The following is a 20,506-nucleotide window of genomic DNA, read 5'->3' on the forward strand; positions in this document are numbered from 1 at the left end:
GTAATTGGTTTGACTTGCAGTTAGGCGAGCTTTTCAGAGAAATTACTCACTTTTAGTTCCTCAGTTGAAGATCAGTTTTTACTCAAAACAAAGTTATTCATCTCCAGAGATATACTTTTCTAAATCTTTAAATACTAGGTATTTTAAAGTTGAGTTTTTTATATTATAGGAATATTATAAGAAAAGGTTTGCGTCCTTGCTAAGTGCTAATCAGAATTGGTTTGAGACGTCACTAAAAATACTAGCTAGCTATTATTCATGTAAATATCGATACCGCAGCCGATTCCTATCGATATATGCTATGGTTGCCAGATAAGCCCAGCGACTCCTCCCTAGACCCCTGTCAATCGATATCGGTCTATCGATATGTGAACATATCTAGCACGACGGCAGCAACAAAACCACGAATTAATTTTTACAAAATTAATGCCAAACGCGCATCGAAAATGCCTGGAAAGTGCGACTAAATGCACGCGAAAAGTAAGGGAGCGCGAACGCGAGTGAATCAAGTGAAAATACAGCGGCAAATATCAGCGAATTGCCATTGGGTGGCAAGGAGAAACGGAGAAAAAGAAGAAAAGCAATAAGTGCCGTGTGTGGGAAACGCGAAAAAGGCGAGAACAAAGAGGCGAAAAGCGAGGAAATTGCGTGGAAAACGTGGAAAACGCGAAGGAGCTAAGGTAATTGTGGAAAATGCCTGGTGAAAATGCAACGTTTGCAGCTGGAATTTGCGTATCTTCCAGCCAAAAAAGAAAATGCAATATCTGTTGCATGTGTGCGAGTGTGTGTGTGTGAGTCAGTGCGTGTGTGGCTGCATGTGTGAGGTGTGCGCCTCACGTGTGTGTGTGTGTGTTGGTGTGCATTTCCAATTGCCTGTGTGCTGTGTGGAAAAGCGATGAAAACTGCACGGAAAACGCACGAAAAGCAATCAAAAATGTGCGGAAAAGTGCCTGAAAACGAAATGCGAAGTACACACACAAATGCAACAGGCTGTATTTACATATTTCGCTCTCGCTCTCTCGTGGAATAAATCTGTACGTGTGTGCGGGTGTGTGTGTTTGTGGGGGAGAGCGGAGGAGACAAAGAGAGCGAGCGAGAGGTTGCTACACAAATCGGATTAAATTCTTCTGTCTTCCCTCTCGTTCTGGCGCAGCGTACTTTGGTGTCTATGGAAAACCATTAATCTCGTTGCATATTTAACTTTATTCCAGCGCAAATTGGAATTGCTTTCGTTTTTCCAACGACATTAGGCAAGGTCAATGTATGCACGCACTTTTCTCAATTTTCCCCTCTCCATTTGCCATTTTCCAACTGAAGCTGCGGTTAATTGGCTCTGATTTTTGTGTGTTACAGAAAACAAATCGAAAACAATAATAGCGAAAACTTAAAGTACGACAATTAGACAGCAATAACTATAACAATATTATTAATTGCGGGAATACGACAAAAACATGACGAAAATGGAGCAAGAAATGCATACAGTGAAGCTAAGCTAAGAGAAACAGCGAAGCTTACTTTAAAACTATGTTATTTTCGATAAAGAGAATTTTAACAAAATTACAAAAAAATTATACAAAAATGTAAGATAATACAAAATTTTTGTTTATATATGATGATTAAGATCTTAAGCTTAAAGCCTGCATTAATAATACTTTAGATATTTTAATACTATAGCTTTATACAATTAGAATCACAATAGTGTTACTAATCCCTTTCACATGATCTAATTTTCCATTTATTGATATGAATCAGAGGAGCATATTCTTGAGTAATCCACATAGGCAGTGGCCACTGTAATTCTAGTGATCAACTGTGCGACAGTATGCGCGGTGTTGATGCAACCGTGGGCCGCAGCTGCCTCCGATTTGCATGTGAATAGAGCGCACAATCGGCGGAATGAGGAAAATGAGGAAAATCCGCGGGGGCAGCACAGTAGATGCAAAGTCGCGAGATGCAAATGCGAAATGTGGCACAAGTAACTGCGGCCCATTGTAATTTGTAATTAGAGGCAGCGCCGCCACTTCAATGTCACTGCGACAATAATTTCTCAGGCGGCCCGTTTGTGCTGGCGAAAAAGCAAAAGCAAAAGCACGAATCACAAAGCACATAGCAAGATTCGAAGGGGCGGTACATGGAGACCTCCTCCATTTGCGGAGCCAGCCGAAAATTCATAAAGTTAATTGCAATGAGATGCAAAATGTCTGGGACACAGATTTCTGAAGTTTAAATACTCCTCGGCAGCTAAAACTTGCTTTTTCAATGCACCAACTTCATTGAATAGGTTTTTGCTTGCAGTTAATCGCAGACTTCAGTTCTAACCGCTGTTTTTCAGATTTAAGAAGGCGTTTGGTCTACATATAAAAGGTTGTACCATTTTGTTATATTTCAAGGACGAAACTAATTATAGAATGGAAATATAGCATCTATTATCTATAGAAATTCCAAATATTATATGTACACAGCTTTGATACGAACAAGCCCACAAAACTTACAACTGAATGTGGAGCTAAAGTCCAAAAACGCCTCCGAAATGTGCAAAACGTTGTTGCTGCACTCACTAGTAAGCCTACTACTATTACTACTACTACTATTGTTGTTTTTGTGCTTGTTGGCGATGTTGCGATTGTTGTTTTTGCTTTAAGCCAGCAAACAGCGGCGTCATCGTCAGCGACGTTGGAAAATCGCTGAGATTCCATTCACATTCCAGCATGCAATTCGCAGTGGATTATGCGAGTGTGTTGTTGTTTGTTGCTGCCTTTGTTGTAGTTGTTGTTGTTGCTGCTGTTGTTGTTGTTGCTGGAACAGGTGAGGCTCCATTGGCGTTGATCGTGTGCATTCCACAAAGCACACAGATACACACACACACACGCGCGCAGGGCAATAAATACCAATACAGTGGGCTGTTTGGGCTGTTGTGGTTCGCTTTTAAAAGTAAATGAACGATAAAACAAGAAAAGGAAGAGGAAGTTTGGCGAGGGGATAGTGTCGACCACAGGGATACCCCGCAAAAAGTGGGGATCTCTTAATTAAGCATACTATACTAATATACTATATTGATCTCTAAATGAAAATGTATAAACTCTTTTCAATGAAGTGATTCTTAATGAAAATGTAGTTGGTCTATTTAAAGGATATCACTGTGCATCCTAGATTGAAGAATATTTGACTATTATCGCGAAGAGTGGGTTTTAGTGGGCGTGTTCGCTGATCTTCGGTTTTCGATTCGAAATCCGCCACCCCCTGGAATTTTCCGAACCCCTTCGCCGCCACTGTTTCACTGCAATGCAAGTCGAGTGATGTGGACGACGAAAATGCAATTTAGCTCGTTTTTCTTGCTTGCTTCGATCCCCTCCCCCCTTTTTCCCGCCCCCCGCCACACACACACACGCGCAGTAGTGTGTGTGTTTGTGTGAGAGAGCGGATGAAAAAAGGGAAAACGAAACGAAAACAGAGAGAGAGAGAGAGCAAGAGCAAGAGCAAAGGCGACTCAGCAGCAGCCGCCGACCCGCCCCCTTTTTACCGCCTGCTGCCCCCTTCTCCGCCCCTGCTCTGCTTCTTCCTCGCAGCCGCTGTGGAATGCGCATTTTTGCAATAATAATCAGCAACTAATACTATTTTTATCTTCTGCCCTGACGCGTCGCACACTTCTTCGCCTGCCTGTGTGTGTGTGTGCGTGTGCGTGTATGTGTTGGGGCACTCTAGTGTTTGCCCCCTGCAGCGTGTTGCTCTCTATCTCTCTTTCTCTCCCTCCCTTCATTCCATTCCCCCTTTCTCGCTCGCACTCCCTCGGAGGCCCGTAAATTCCCTCGGGATTTGGGGATCTGTGGTTCATTACTACCGTTTCGTAATCTATCGAGTGATAAGTTATCAAAGTTGAAGCTAGATTATGGGTCAAAATCACATTTCTGATAAATTAGTATAAAAAACAGTCTATTTCCAGAGTGACGAATTTCTAGAATGGAAACGAAGTAAAACTTTTGTAGAGTTCCCTAAAAAAGTAAATTATTGTCGCAATAATAAAAGGGCTTCTTCTGATAAATAACCTCAATAAATTGAGTAATGCCCCTAAAACTTAGTTTATCTCATAGATACAAGTGGCTTTTAATAAACCTGTGTACACAGTGTAGTTCTCAGGTGATTAAAGACCTTACAGGTGTCAAAGTAAACTCAATCTGGACAACGCAAATATGGAATCCTAGTTTGCGAAAGTGATTAGAGGTAGTATCTGCGACTATTGCTCTGAAAAGGCGTTACACAACGCGAAAAATACGGGTAAATACGACTAAAGTAACGAGCCATAAGCTCAATGGGCTTAGTGGCGAGTAAAGTATCTCAATTAATGCTAAATACGAAATTCTGCCTAAGCGAAAATAGGAAATAAAAGCCATTTAGATATGACTTTAGATACGAAGCGGCACTCGCTCTTTCATGTGAAGGCACAACTTTGAACGCAATTAAACAATTAGGGATTCCCATAGCGTAGCCGCCTAATAACGCATCTAAATCAAAATATTTCAGCCGAGGGCCATGGATTGCAAGTGAATTGGATGTTTGGATTGCTAATTAGTTATTGGATACGAGCACACTCGGCTGGTTATTTGCGCAAAAATACTGGGCGGTATGCGTGGAATGCGAATGTTTCCCAACTTGGCACCAAAACACAAAAATGCGGGAGGCCATACATATAGTAACTATAGTTATATACATACATATATACAGGGACGATCTCTGTTGACATGCGGATTTGGCGCGAGTTGTTTACCCACCCGAGATCTATATGTTCTATCTTCATACATACATATGTACATATGCTTGTTATCATCTACATATGTACATATGTGCACAACCCCGGCTAAATTCGCATTCCTTGGCAAGAGCTAATAGAGCGGAATTAAAGTAAAGAAACCACTTTTGTCAACAGAATAATTAAAACCCATGTTTCGCCGTGCCATTTCGTGGCTCCCAGCTTTTATGTTCGAGTGAATTTACAGGGCAATCAAAACGCTGTTTGCGGATCAAGACACCGAGTCATGTTTGCATGTCGGCAGATGTCTATGGTTCATTATCTCCAGATATATGTACAGATATATGTACACATCATTTGCGGACATGAGTGCTGCCAGGAATGTCAACTGTTTGGTGTGCCCACTTATGTGGAGCCATTAATATGGGGGCAGTGCTGTTCTAGGCCCCCAAATATTCGAGGTATTTGCAGGCATCCATGACTGGTTATTACTTAGGTTTCAAAGTCCGCACAATGTAATCAAACAAGTATTGGGAATAGCAAGATAGTTGGTTTTATAGTATTCCTTAAGGTGTGCTGATAACATAGGTTTCGCACGAGCTCTGCAGGGTATCACGCACTTCGATCTTTGTTGACACGACACGACTTTGTGTTCGCTGCGTTTCCTTCCTCATTTGCACTTGGCACAAATTCGGCGAAATTCCGCGTTTGTTTACACATCTATCTGTCGATGGCTATTTCATAGTCAGGTGCGCACGCCACTCCCCCCGCCACCAAACTCCCCTACTCCTCCATACCTACATATATATGTATGTATATAGTGTGAACTTAATGGTTCGTCATAAAATTGGGTTTGTTTTTGCGTTGCCGGGGGATTTTTTCCATTTACATTTCCCCAGAATTCGAAACATGACATAAGAGCATAATTTATGTGCACCCGCCACCTTTTTCTTTGGGTTTTGCCCTCGATCTGCTGCAACTTTGGGCAGTTTGGGTCCGAAAATCACTGGCAATAGGCGTGAAAAGTCTGCAAAAAAAGCACTTCCTGCATGAGTAGCGATGGTCATTACGAACAATGAGTGTGGATTTTCCGGCAGCTCTTTAAGTCCCTCGATGGTCGGTGACTCACGTTGCAGGCACTCAAATAGGCCGACAAACTCATCAACTGGGTGAGATAGGGTCGCAAATTGGGGCTTTTTAACCGACGAAGTAGCTAGGGTTTCTATAAAGTCATTTCGATATCAATAATATTAAGAATAGAAGACTTGACACAGATGTAGTATATTTATGCAGATATACATATAAGTGGCATTATGTTATAATATGTTATAGTTATACCCATTACTCGTAGAGTAAAAGGATGTTGTAGAACTTCAAAAATGTCCCAAGGCTGAAGTTCTGAAGGCCATAACTCATCTGATCTTAATCGGATTTTGAAGTGGCATACCTCTAAATATTTCTGGAGCGATTCTCTAAAAATCTGCATTCAAATTTGAAAATTTATTTTTTCTAAATTTTTTTGTAATTTTTTTGATGTTGTGATCTTGTAGAACTTTAAAAATGTCCCAAGGCTGAAGTTCTGAAGGCCATAACTCATATTATCTTAATCGGATTTTGAAGTGGCATACCTCTAAATATTTCTGGAGCGATTCTCTAAAAATCTGCATTCAAATTTGAAAATTTATTTTTTCTAAATTTTTTTGTAATTTTTTTGATGTTGTGATCTTGTAGAACTTCAAAACTGCCCCAAGGCTGAAGTTCTGAAGGCCATAACTAAACCTATCCTAATCGGATTTTGAAGTGGCTTACCTCTAAATGTTTCTGGAGTAATTCTCTATAAATCTGCATTCAAATTTAAAAATAAGTTTTTCTAAATTTTTTTTGTAATTTTTCTGATGCGATGATGTTGTAGAAATTCAAAAATGTCCCAAGGCTTAAGTTCTGAAGGCCATAACTCATCTGATCTTAATCGGATTTTGAAGTGGCATACCTCTAAATATTTCTGAAGCGATTCTCTAAAAATCGGCATTCAAATTTGAAAATTTTGTTTTCTAAATTTTTTTTGTAATTTTTCTGATGCGATGATGTTGTAGAACTTTAAAAATGTCCCAAGGCTGAAGTTCTGAAGGCCATAACTCATCTGATCTTAATCGGATTTTGAAGTGGCATACCTCTAAATATTTCTGGAGCGATTCTCTAAAAATCTGCATTCAAATTTGAAAATTTATTTTTTCTAAATTTTTTTGTAATTTTTTTGATGTTGTGATCTTGTAGAACTTCAAAACTGCCCCAAGGCTGAAGTTCTGAAGGCCATAACTAAACCTATCCTAATCGGATTTTGAAGTGGCTTACCTCTAAATGTTACTGGAGTAATTCTCTATAAATCTGCATTCAAATTTAAAAATAAGTTTTTCTAAATTTTTTTTGTAATTTTTCTGATGCGATGATGTTGTAGAAATTCAAAAATGTCCCAAGGCTGAAGTTCTGAAGGCCATAACTAAACTGATCTTAATCGGATTTTGAAGTGGCATACCTCTAAATATTTCTGAAGCGATTCTCTAAAAATCGGCATTCAAATTTGAAAATTTTTTTTTCTAAATTTTTTTTGTAATTTTTCTGATGCGATGATGTTGTAGAACTTCAAAAATGTCCCAAGGCTGAAGTTCTAAAGTCCATAACTAAACCTATCTTAATCGGATTTCGAAGTGGCATACCTCTAAATATTTCTGGAGCGATTCTCTAAAAATCTGCATTCAAATTTGAAATTTTTTTTTTCTAAATTTTTTTTGTAATTTTTCTGATGTTATGATCTTGTAGAACTTCAAAAATGTCCCAAGGCTGAAGTTCTAAAGTCCATAACTAAACCTATCTTAATCGAATTTTGAAGTGGCATACTTCTAAATATTTCTGGAGCAATTCTCTAAAAATCTGCATTCAAATTTGAAAATTTATTTTTTCAAAATTTTTTTTGTAATTTTTCTGATGTTGTGATGTTGTAGAACTTCAAAAATGGCCCAAGGCTGAAGTTCTGAAGGCCATAACTTAACTTATCTTATTATGATTTTGAAGTAGCATACCTCAAATGTTTTTAACGCAATTCTCTAAAAATCTGCATTCAAATTGAGACCTTTTTATACCCGTTATCGTAGAGTACGATCTCGATCTCAGGAACTACAACAGCTAAAATGTTGAGATTAGCATGCAGTTAAATGTTGGCCCGCCCACATTTTTGAAAAGTGTGATATTTTTTCACTTTTTTACATTTCTTGTAAAATTTATCTCCAGAGTGAGAAAAATATTCCAGAAAATGTTGAAATTTCTCGTTTGCAATTTCACTAGCTGAGTAACGGGTATCTGATAGTCGGGTAGACTATAGCATTCTATCTTGTTTTCATAATGGTTTCTCGGAACCACTCTAATTAAGTTCAGTCTTGTGTGGGTTCCCAATGAATGGGCCACTTTGGAGGCGACTCAAAACCTTGTTTCGCATGTGTGGCATTTGGCATTTGGTATTTAGCATATAGCATATAGCTTATAGCGTGTGACAATTTTCGTTTGATCAATTTTCTCACCCGACTGCCCGTCTTTTCGTCTATTTTCAGCTCCAAGTTGGCCGCCATCGATTCGTGCGTAGGATCAATTAAGATTCCGTGAGGCCGAGAATCGGCTCAAATCAAATTGAAATCAACTAATATTTTGGTATTCAGATATTCAAATGGAATTCATTCATCGCCTGCGACTTTTATTCGGATCTGCCAACTATTTTCGAATTTGAATTGTGTCTGCGGCTGGCGCAGAATCTCTGATAAAGCGGACGAACAAAAATCCGAAAAAAAAAAATAAAATAAAATACAAATCAAATGCGGGGAGCTGTATTTACATGCGAAATGAATGTTGAGCGGCGAGGGGAGTTTCTGTTATAATGCAAATGTGAATGCGAATGTGAATGCGAGTGGAAGAATTCCCGGCGCGAGTGATAAATAATCCGACGACAAACAAAGCAGAAGCCTACACCGCGAGAAAGAGCAGTGCAAACACATTTATCTTTATTGAGAGCAACAATATCAAGATCGAGATAATAAAGCATCCCAAACCTTCGTCCACCGCGACTAAGTAGCTCGTTATAATCAAATCAAATGCAAAAAGGTGCTCAGCATCGCCGGACAAACAAGTAATCCATCTATTTACGTGTATTAAATCCAATTAAATAATAATAATCATAATCAAAATCATAGAAAGGCAGAGCCGCTGAGGTATTCACCCAAATCAAATCCCCGGCCGCCGATGTGCCCCAGTGTGTGTGTGCTGTGCGAGTGTGAGTGGTGTGAGTGTCGAGCATTTCTGTGATATGAGTGCTAAATGCCACAGGGCGAAGCAGCAGCATCATGCATCCAGCGGGCGAAAAAAGGGGCGGTCGCCCCAATGATAAATACACGGCGGAAGCCCTCGAGAGCATCAAGCAGGACCTAACCCGATTCGAAGTACAAAATAACCATAGGAATAATCAGGTGACTATATATTGTGGTTATTTACTAGCATTTATTCACAGGGGAACAAATTGTTGTCCCTAGCTCGTAAAGTGTGCTCTTATCGGCGCGAATTCTTCAGCAACTGCAGTAGATTCACTGCCCAAGATTCTACAAGCAATGTGGCATAGATTTGCATGCATTTGTTAGGTTGTTCTCCGAATCGGATCGTAGATTTTATCAAATGATGAATGGGCTGAATACAGATCTTCATTCAGTTAACACACCACAGCAGTTGATCAACAACAAACTAGATATGCGAACTAGAACCGGCAGCTTGAGACTTTTAATTTAAATAAAATTAGTATCTGTCTTGGAATAGGAGAAAATCGACCACGTTCTCCAAAAGTATTTCCACATCTGACTCATTCGAATGCTCGATCCGAGCTGCAGAACAGGCTTAAGGAATTTAAATAAACCGTTTAGCTCGGTGCCACTCGGCTCATCTTGGTAAATCTCGACTTAGCCCGACTCCGTGCTACTTGAGATCGTCTTAGCTGTCTGTGGAAGTTATGCCATTAAAACGCTTATCACAACTTTTTATAGTCGGTCGGCAAATGATGCGACAACTTAGACACAAGGCAGAAAAGACGACAACTATTAAAAACTAACAACCAGATAAAATGCCAGCCACAAAGAAACAATAATCATACATCTTTCGAAAAGAGTGGGTGATTTTCGAGGCGAGACTGGGAAAGTATGGATACTTGATTTTATAGCAGACATTTACGAGCTAAATTATTGAAAGTTATGAAAAGTTATTCGAAACTCTATTTACCATTTGTCTATGATCTATAAACATGACAAACTTGTGGCTACAAACGAAATTCTCGTTTGCCCAGAGTAACGCAAGATTTAATTTTAGAAACTGGCACGAGCCACAGATTTTTCACCTGCGCGCGCCACTTGGCACAAGGTCACGAGGTGGGCGGACTGGGTGGTGGGTGGCTGGTTGGTCGGTCAGCTGGCGAAAACTCAGCCATGGGAGTTGGCCATTAGCCTGGCTGAAAAGAAAATAGCCAGACGGGCTATTTATAAGCCAGCACAGTGGGGCATCGTGAGGGGGGCCAAATTAATGAACTGGCAGGCGAAGTGCAATTGACCTTCTGCCTTCTGAGTGGGTGACCAGCGGAAGAGGGACAGAAGATGAGCTACACGTCAAGAAAAAAAGCTTGCTAACATAGAGATGGGAGTAAAGTATACCCTATTTAGGGTTTAGAATGCAATATAAGATTTAATGTTCATGCTATCGTTTTTTCGTTGAATACTACCGTTGAACAGGCAGCGAACTAATTTTTTTCCGTGTAGCAGAGAGCAATCTTCAGAGCTCCAAAGTGTGCGTACACGCGATCGCCCTGGATTCTTGGCATTGACGTCACACTGTGAACTCAGGCGATCGGATCGGAATATGTGTATATATATTCCAACCCAATTGATGAGTGGGTTGCTATTGATTTCAATGAATGCCCAAAATTCCCCAAGCGATTGCACAGCAGCGGCCAAATGACTAATGGTCGGTTGAAGTTTTCGGCACCATGTCTGCAATTGGCCAAGCAACTACCAATAGTTCTTAACTGGTTAGCATCTCCTCCTCAGTTAATATAGTGTCCTAGATCTTTGGGGCCCATACCCTCTGATTTCTAACTATAAACACAACTCCGTAATGGCTCTTTTAGTGAGATTGTTCCTATCTAGGATATGACTCGTTTATGGTTATTTATATTTCTTTTGAAAGTGAGCGTCTTTTCAATAATTCACGAACCGCATTTTATGCCCAATTGGCTTTTTGATGACCAACCCATTTGGATGAGTGCTCCCCTGTCAGCATTTCCTTTAAGCCAGTATCAAAGATTTCAATCGCTGCAATGCCCAAAGTTCTGAGACGGGCTTTAAGAAATGCGAACGGGGGGATCGGGGAAGGACATAAAAATTCTTAAATATTATCTGACGGGTCATCAATTTCAAGTTTTACGATCTCCACTTGCCAGCTACTGTTTGCTGTGCCTGTAAATTATGTTCCGGCCTCTTTCGATTCGCTCTCGAGGATCGGGCCAAAGAAATTGCGGTGACTCCAGGGGCGGGAAGGCGGGTTTTCTCTTAATCCGGGCGATGGGCGTGCTCAGGTTTTAACCATAAAATATATGCCTGCGAGTTGGCTAATTGTTATGACCGCGGCCAGCTCGGACAGGCCAATTTAGTGCTGCAATTGCTGTGCCATTGGCATTGCTCTTTGGACGGGGCTTTGGTTTTTGGCCAACTTTCGCCCGGCTTTTCGGCCTACGCCACTGCGAACGGCGAGGCACAATGGCCCGGCTAATTGGTCATGCTGAGCGCTAAATACCAGAAACCCATAATCTGCTCATATATGGCTCATATGTTCGGAATACTCTATCCGAGCGGGTTTTCCTCCTTATGTGGGCAGTCCATGTCAGGGCGATAAACGATAGGCGATAAATAAATACGAAATATATGCACGACCCGATCAACACTTTCGCGCCCACACAAACGATTGCAGTCGGGCAGGCTGATGAGCTATTTGATACCCCTTAGAATGTAGTCATTCATACATATGGAGCTTTTAGCTTGCTTAGCTCTTATCAGTTCTTATTTCTGTCAAACTACTTTGACGCCGTTGTTGATTTTAAAGCCACTGTAACTATTACCGTAATGGGTATCTTATAGTCCATTCTTGGCTGTGAGACGTCTCATTTTGGCGACGTTTTAGCCGCTTAGCTACCAGCGAACAACGCCTTGAAACCCATTCAGCTCAGCTTCTGCTATAAATATCCATATCGAAAACGGTTGGGCCGCAAGTATGCAGAGAAATTAATTAAAATAACAAACGCCGATAATAAATAAAAATCTGAACGCCAAGCGAATAAACAAGCCGCCGAGTAGACGAGACGCCAACGCATTCAGCAGTGAGCCAAATGCCATTACAATAAAAATTAAAATAATCCATAAATAAATTAGTAAACAAAACGAATCAGTCGATTGCTCAAAGCGAAGTTCCAAACTTTTACCACACTATTCGGGTATATCCCATCCTCAAGATCTGTGACATATTTGGTGCTCTTGTGGCCGCGTACACATGTAATCCCAAATTAGACTTGCTGCGAACTTGGCTATTTATAATAAGTGTGCGCACAGTGGGTGCCAAAAGTAGTGGATGCCCACTGTACTTGGCACTTATACGTGTAGATTGTAGATCATAATATTGGGAGGAGCACCTTTCTGTTATTCCAGGGTATCGGTCAACTTTTCGCTGGCACTGTTTCGGTGTCTGTCTGTAAATATTTTATGGGGGACACATTTCATTTCGAGCGAAATGGAATTCCTTGGGGTGCAATTTTCAACTAATTTGCGCGATTTTCGTGCGAAAAATTTGTTGAACCTGTCGGTGGGTCGCTTTCGCTCGATTTTCATTATTTTCTTTATTCTCGCGCTCTGCGCTTCAGCTATTTTACTCAGGAATTTCCACCTAAATGCGAGTATACGAGTGTGTTTCTATATCGCACATAGCACCGCCATATCCCACATATATCAGAAGCTGCGATCGCCCAAAAAAGAATGTGTGTTGCCTCTAATAATAACAAAAGACAACAGACACACGCACAGCCCACAAGTACAAACACAAACAAACGGCGGCGTGCGGCTGAATGTTTGGCTATATCTATATAGTGAATATCTGCCCGATCGGCGCGATATGTTCTCTGGGCTAAAACAACCCAGGGTGCCCATAGTGCAAGCCACAAATCCAAAGTAGTATAGAAATAATTGCATTTCCGATGCCAATAAAAGTTGAGCCAAGACGATAATCTTAGCTGGTCCTCGCTGTACTCACATTTTACACAGCTATTATAGAGCTGCCAAGAATTTCGAATTTTGATGTATTTAGTGGGGGTATGCCCCATTGCGACTTTTGCAACTTTTGCGGATTGCCAAGGCAATCTCAGTTACATAGTATGCCATGTTCAAGGCTGCAAATTGGGTTTTGGGCTGTGAATCTCCAGTCAACCGTGCAGAAAGGTGACCCCGACCAGCACTTCTGTTTCCGTATCTTAAAGATGCGTATCTTGGAGAGTTGTTGGCTCAGTTCTTACTTGAGTAATCCGAAAATTCCTTTGACCTTGCCTTCAGCCCAATCGCCGTGCAAAGTGCATTGGTGACCGCGGAGCAGAGGAGCTTAAGTGGATTAGCGAAAGTGTTTCGGCAATTCCACGGTAAATTCCGCCGTAAATCCAATTTATTTTATTTGAAAATGTAGCAATGCCATTTGCGTGGGCGACACCCTCTTCACGGTCTTCTTGTTGCACTTGCTGATTTAGTGAGCCCATTGGCTTTCGCTAATTTGCCGTAAATTGGCTTTCATGTAAGACTGCGTGGAAGAGGGGGGCATTCGAATGGTTGAGGGGTATGGGGGGATCGGGGGGCTTGAAGACCCCCTGAAAGAGCGACGCACAGTCTGCTGGGGGTCTTTGTCGGGTTTCGCTTGGCTCGCGTCCTTGGATTTAATTTGATGCCCATTAAAATCGCGACATGTAGAGTGGGTGAAAATACACAGAATGATTCCCAAAAGAAAGAGGCCACTTTGGCATCATTCAAAGTGATTATTATCAATTTATGCAAAGTCCGAAAATCTTTTAATACAGATAAATACTTATAATCCGCAATAACTAATTTAAATATTATTCTGAAAGGTTAATTAAGTAAGAAACATACCTAAGCGCTTGTCGAACCGGTCTACATTCATCCATTTTAAACGATTTGTTATCTTATTGGGCGTCAATATAATAAATATTTTTAATTGCATCAAAGTACGAGTTAGTTGACTTACAGATTGTTAAGTTATTTACTGCTTTCTCGGCTTCGATTGCACGCATAAATTAAAATGAAATTTCGCGAAATCCTGAAGAATTCGCTTTTCCCTATCGCATACAAATTCCCGTCACTCTGCCATCTCTAGGAGGAAGAGGAAGAGAGAGCGGGGTTCTCAAAGTCATAAAATCGAGGATCAGTCACAAAAGGGCAAGGGATTGTCCGCGGGGGAGGGGAGGGGAGGGGCTGGCAAAGGGGGAGAGGTATCAAAAGAACGCGTAAAACGGGTAGCTGACGGGGAGTGAAAGAGAGGCACAAGGAGCAGGACAGGAGCAGCAGACGAGTGGGAGGGAGATGGGGGATGGCAAGGGCAACCTTCGCTGCAAGTGTATTTGTTCTTGTGTTTTGGAGCGCATCTGGCAGCCGGCTCTTCCCCCTCCCCGTCTCCCGCTCTCCTTTTGCTGCTCCCCGTTCTCCCCACCCCCTTCGTTCGCTCCGTCTCGCTCGCTCCCATTGCGTGCGCCTGACTTTTAGGAATTTCACGACGACGGCAAGAATTTTATTACGTTGCTTTGGTCGCCTCGTTTCTTGGCTCCTTTGTTTTAGCCTTCGTTTCGCTTTCTGTTGCTCTTTGTTTTTGTTTTCAGCATGCACGCCTTTTGTTTGCTTTTCGATGGAAGTAGAGCGTCTTCAGAAGCATGCCGGGCATTTCTTTCAGTGCAGGAATGTCGATCGCACACGGGCGTAGTGGAAATGACCTAAGAGGGGGGCCAACGAATTGTGTGCTTCATTTTCCATGATGTGACTAATCCCTTGACCGCTTCTCTTCCAGAATTACACACCTCTGCGATACACGGCGACCAACGGACGCAACGATGCACTTACTCCGGACTATCACCACGCCAAGCCGCCGATGGAGCCGCCGCCCTCCGCCTCTCCGGCGCCGGACGTGGTCATCCCGCCGCCGCCCGCCCTTGTAGGTCAGCCCGGATCCGGCTCCATATCCGTATCCGTATCCGGCGTGGCCGTTGGAGTGGGCGTGGGCGTGGGCGTGGCGAACGGACGTGTGCCAAAGATGATGACGGCCCTGATGCCAAACAAGCTGATCCGCAAGCCGAGCATCGAGCGGGACACGGCGAGCAGTCACTACCTGCGCTGCAGTCCGGCCCTGGACTCCGGAGCCGGTAGCTCCCGTTCGGACAGCCCCCACTCGCACCACACCCACCAGCCGAGTTCGCGGACGGTGGGGAATCCGGGCGGAAATGGTGGATTCTCACCCTCGCCCAGCGGCTTCAGTGAAGTGGTTCCGCCGGCGCCGCCGCCACGCAATCCCACCGCCTCCAGCGCGGCCACGCCCCCACCGCCAGTGCCGCCCACCAGCCAGGCGTACGTGAAGCGGCGATCGCCGGCCCTGAACAACCGCCCGCCGGCGATAGCGCCACCCACCCAGCGGGGCAACTCACCTGTAATAACGCAAAACGGGCTGAAGAATCCGCAGCAGCAGCTGACGCAGCAGCTGAAGTCCCTCAACCTGTATCCCGGCGGAGCTAGCGGTGCAGTAGTGGAGCCACCGCCGCCCTACCTAATTCAAGGCGGTGCCGGCGGAGCAGCCCCACCGCCGCCACCACCCAGTTACACAGCCTCCATGCAATCGCGACAGTCGCCCACGCAATCGCAACAATCGGACTACAGGAAATCCCCCAGCAGTGGGATATACTCGGCCACCTCGGCGGGATCGCCGAGTCCCATAACCGTGTCCCTGCCGCCGGCGCCGCTGGCGAAGCCACAACCACGCGTCTACCAGGCCAGAAGTCAGCAGCCGATCATCATGCAGAGCGTGAAGAGCATGCAGGTGCAAAAGCCCGTGCTGCAAACGGCGGTGGCGCCCCAATCTCCATCGAGTGCCTCGGCCAGCAACTCGCCCGTTCACGTGCTGGCCGCTCCACCCTCTTACCCCCAGAAGTCCGCCGCGGTGGTGCAGCAGCAGCAGCAAGCAGCAGCTGCGGCGCACCAGCAGCAGCATCAGCACCAGCAATCCAAACCGCCAACGCCCACAACTCCGCCCTTGGCGGGTCTGAACAGCAAGCCCAACTGCCTGGAGCCACCGTCCTATGCCAAGAGCATGCAGGCCAAGGCGGCCACGGTGGTGCAGCAGCAGCAGCAGCAGGTGCAGGTGCAGGTGCAACAGCAGCAGCAGCAGGTACAGCAGCAGCAGGTGCAACAGCAGCAGCAGCAGCAACACCACCAGCAGCAGCAGCAACTTCAGGCCTTGAGGGTGCTCCAGGCACAGGCGCAGGCGCAAAGGGAGCGAGATCAGCGGGAGCGGGAACGGGATCAGCAGAAGCTGGCCAACGGAAATCCCAGCCGGCAACTGCCTCCGCCGCCGCCCTATCAGAGCAACAACAACAGCGAGATCAAGCCGCCCAGCTGCAACAACAACAACATACAGATAAGCAACAGCAACCTGGCGACGACCCCGCCCATTCCGCCCGCCAAATACAACAACAACTCGTCCAACACGGGCGCCAACAGTTCAGGGGGCAGCAACGGATCCACCAGCACCACTGCCTCCTCATCGAACAGCTGCAAGAAGATCAAGCACGCCTCGCCCATCCCGGAGCGCAAGAAGATCTCCAAGGAGAAGGAGGAGGAGCGCAAGGAGATCCGCATCCGGCACTACTCGCCGCAAGCCTTCAAGTTCTTCATGGAGCAGCACATTGAGAACGTGATCAAATCGTGTCGCCAGCGAACCTATCGCAAGAATCAGCTGGAGAAGGAGATGTCCAAGGTCGGACTGCCCGACCAGACGCAAATTGAGATGAGGAAAATGCTGAACCAAAAGGAGAGCAACTACATTCGATTGAAGCGCGCCAAGATGGACAAGAGCATGTTCATCAAACTGAAGCCCATTGGCGTGGGTGCCTTTGGCGAGGTAACGCTGGTGCGCAAGATCGACACCTCCAACCACTTGTATGCGATGAAAACGCTGCGCAAAGCGGACGTTCTCAAGCGGAATCAGGTGGCCCACGTGAAGGCCGAGAGGGATATCCTCGCGGAAGCGGACAACAACTGGGTGGTGAAGCTGTACTACAGCTTCCAGGACAAGGATAATCTGTACTTTGTGATGGACTACATACCAGGTGAGTGGCAACCTATGTGGTTCTGCTACAGCGGAGCACTGACGCTCGGTGGATTGCCCCGCAGGTGGTGATCTGATGTCGCTGCTCATCAAACTGGGCATTTTCGAGGAGGAGCTGGCCAGATTCTACATCGCCGAGGTCACCTGCGCCGTGGACAGCGTGCACAAGATGGGCTTCATTCACAGGTAATGCAGCAGTTGGCTCGCCAGTTACTCCACGCCAGTTACTATTACTTACTTACTCTTCCACAGAGACATCAAGCCTGACAACATACTCATCGATAGGGACGGACACATAAAGCTCACCGACTTTGGCCTGTGCACGGGATTCCGCTGGACGCACAACTCGAAGTACTACCAGGAGAACGGTGAGTTCGAACCAGCTGACGAATATAATGATGTAACAATGCCAATCCGCCCATCTCAGGCAATCACTCGCGCCAGGACTCGATGGAGCCCTGGGAGGAATACTCCGAGAACGGACCCAAGCCCACCGTGCTGGAGAGGTGAGTTTCGTACACTTAATTAATTGGAGCGGCCGTTAATAAAAGTATGCCGAACTCGCAGGCGACGGATGCGCGATCACCAAAGAGTCCTGGCCCACTCGCTGGTGGGCACCCCGAACTACATAGCTCCCGAGGTGCTGGAGCGGAGTGGGTACACGCAGCTGTGCGACTACTGGAGCGTGGGCGTCATTCTCTACGAGATGCTGGTGGGCCAGCCGCCCTTCCTGGCCAACAGTCCGCTGGAAACGCAACAAAAGGTTCGATCTTAGATCTTCGATCTTCGCTTGCACACCAAAACTGAGTGCCCTAACTTGGCTTGCTCCCCTTACAGGTCATCAACTGGGAGAAGACGCTGCACATCCCGCCGCAGGCCGAGCTGTCCCGGGAAGCCACGGACCTGATAAGGAGGCTTTGTGCGGCGGCTGACAAGCGGCTGGGCAAGAGCGTGGACGAGGTCAAGGGCCACGACTTCTTCAAGGGCATCGACTTTGCGGACATGCGCAAGCAGAAGGCGCCCTACATACCGGAAATCAAACACCCCACGGACACCTCCAACTTTGATCCCGTGGATCCAGAGAAGCTGCGCTCGAACGACTCCAACATGAGCAGCGGCGATGACATCGACCAGAGCGACCGGCCCTTCCACGGGTTTTTCGAATTTACCTTCCGTCGTTTCTTCGACGACAAGCAGCCGCCGGACCTGACGGATGATCAGGCGCCGGTTTACGTCTGAAAAGTGCATCCATATGCCCAAACAAACCCCCCACCCCCAATCATTGTTAGTCAAATAGTCACAAAAAGCCAGGGGAGAGGAGCCATCGAGTGGGATTGCACTGTAAAGAGAGCGTGACTATAGAATGAAACTATATGCATAACATAAATTATAGGAGACGGTAGAGGAGGGAGCTACGTATACACATACAAATAATATATATATATATATATATGCCTTGGGGCATGAACTGAATAAATTTAAAACGGAGCAGAGTAGCGATGGAAGGAGGAGAGCGAGTCAGGAGCTTCGGATTTCCACTGAGCACAGTGTATCCTTCTACTCCAAAACAAACGCTGTAACCTACACATATATTTAAATTGTTAGAAATCACAGGGACCAACTGGAAAAGCGAACCTTGCTGGTGCTCAAAGCAAAACAAAACGCCTTAAACGAGACAAACCAACCCAACGCAACCACTCCTCTCCCTCTTCCACCTCCAGTCGATGGCCGGATTGGAACTCAGCAGGCTGGTTGCATCCGGCCATCCCACGAATCCCATCCAGAATCGAGATTGAGAGGTGTGCGATGGAGAACGGAGACCAAACGTCGCACGGCAGCGATATAAGCGGGTCTTATAAGCCTAATCTAAATCTAATCCAGAGGAACAGGACCTACAATCGGTGTCTTTCTGCCCACCTCGCCTATCACTGCTCTTCCCCTGCGTCTGTCCTCCCCGAAATGAACAAATTAGAAGCGAAATTAGACGTAGCCTATGTGAGAAACCTAGCAATGTTAGACCAACTTGTTGAATGCCAAATGAAATTGTTTAGCCGCACGAGGAAGTGGCGGAAAATGCGGAAAGTGCGGAAAAAGCGGGGAAAATTCAACACTTATTCTCTGATAGCAAACGGAAAACAGAAAACAGAAAACACAAAACAACACGAGGAGATCCGAGCAAATTGTAATCTTTCTAATGTAATATTGTAAAGAACACGTTAATTGTAATCTATGCTAAAGTTGTGTAGCGCCCTAAGATGTTTTTTAGTTTATAGACAACGCTAACCGTAATCTAGTTTAATTCCTAACACTAAGCGCGAGTACATCGGTTTTTTTGTTTGTCGTAGGTTCGTTGGAAAATGCTTGACGGAAAACGATTTGTTTTTCTTTTTAATTAGCTGCAGTTTGTATGTGCGTGTGTTTTTATTATGAATTATATGCATCCATCTAAGTATACGTTGGTGGAGCCTATTTTAAATGTGAGATCGAGCTGATTGAGGGAAAATACAAACAAACTCTGTGTGCCTTGGCCAATTAGTTTACTAAAGCAAATTAATAAATGGAAAAGAAAATGTATGCCAGACGCGTCCGTTTTTATATAAAGGCTAAAGGTATTTTTCCAAGTGTAGCGGAAATTTTACATTTACGTTAACATGAGTAACATTAACAGCGATACGTGGCGCCATCTAGTAGACACAGTGTGTACTATAGTGACTCGATAGCAGCTTCGATTGTTCTTGACCTTAATCGATTAATCTGCCACCGACATGGTCACACTGTGCCTTGAAAGGCGCACTTTTTAAACTTGTATAAACTCGCAATTCCCGTTTAGAATTGAAATGTAATTCATTTCGGTAATCGCCTTTGAAAATAAGGATGGTTTTTCCTTCCCCCCGGTAAGCCCCGCAAATAACAAAGAGCTGCGCTTAAATTTTAATAATTTTTTTTATTATTTTCACATTGTAAATTTAATAATTATAATAATTGTTTGTAAATTTATCAAGACAAAATTGTTTTATTCATTTATATGAATGCGTTTTTATCCACGTGGCTTAATTTGATTAAAATACATTTATGCGTAATATTTGAAATATAAGTTACTTGAATCGCTTCCATTCGCTTACTTCATTCGGATGTTTGGCGCAGTTTTATTTTGTTTGGTGTTCTCTGACGAGCAATAAAATGAACATTTGATGCCGTTTCAACGAGGTGCTTAACTTAGGGATCGCTATTGTTGGACATACGTTAAAACATAAAACAAATAATACAAGTGTGCTGCAC

At 44.4% G+C, this 20,506-nt stretch overlaps 1 protein-coding gene across 1 annotated transcript; it reads left to right on the plus strand.

The window, feature by feature from the left end:
• Positions 1–320: 320 nt before the first annotated feature.
• On the plus strand, positions 321–19,806 carry LOC6555141 (serine/threonine-protein kinase Warts). The gene is made up of 9 exons (XM_001981116.3): positions 321–680; positions 8,347–8,915; positions 8,980–9,252; positions 14,921–17,228; positions 17,293–17,413; positions 17,480–17,595; positions 17,655–17,733; positions 17,795–17,990; positions 18,065–19,806. Exons 3-9 carry the CDS (start codon positions 9,130–9,132, stop codon positions 18,464–18,466), a joined length of 3,345 nt encoding a protein of 1,114 aa, XP_001981152.1. The 5' UTR covers positions 321–680; positions 8,347–8,915; positions 8,980–9,129; the 3' UTR covers positions 18,467–19,806.
• The last annotated feature ends 700 nt before the right edge of the window (positions 19,807–20,506 follow it).

Source organism: Drosophila erecta, unplaced genomic scaffold (assembly GCF_003286155.1).
Source record: "Drosophila erecta strain 14021-0224.00,06,07 unplaced genomic scaffold, DereRS2 tig00000000-arrow-pilon, whole genome shotgun sequence".
NCBI lineage: Eukaryota > Metazoa > Arthropoda > Insecta > Diptera > Drosophilidae > Drosophila > Drosophila erecta.

Coding starts and splice junctions, on each gene's coding strand:
- LOC6555141 (XM_001981116.3), top strand. CDS start 9,130: ATGCATCCAGCGGGCGAAAAAAGGGGCGGTCGCCCCAATGATAAATAC. Junction 17,414..17,479: donor AAGATGGGCTTCATTCACAG/GTAATGCAGCAG, acceptor ACTCTTCCACAG/AGACATCAAGCCTGACAACA. Junction 17,596..17,654: donor GAAGTACTACCAGGAGAACG/GTGAGTTCGAAC, acceptor CGCCCATCTCAG/GCAATCACTCGCGCCAGGAC.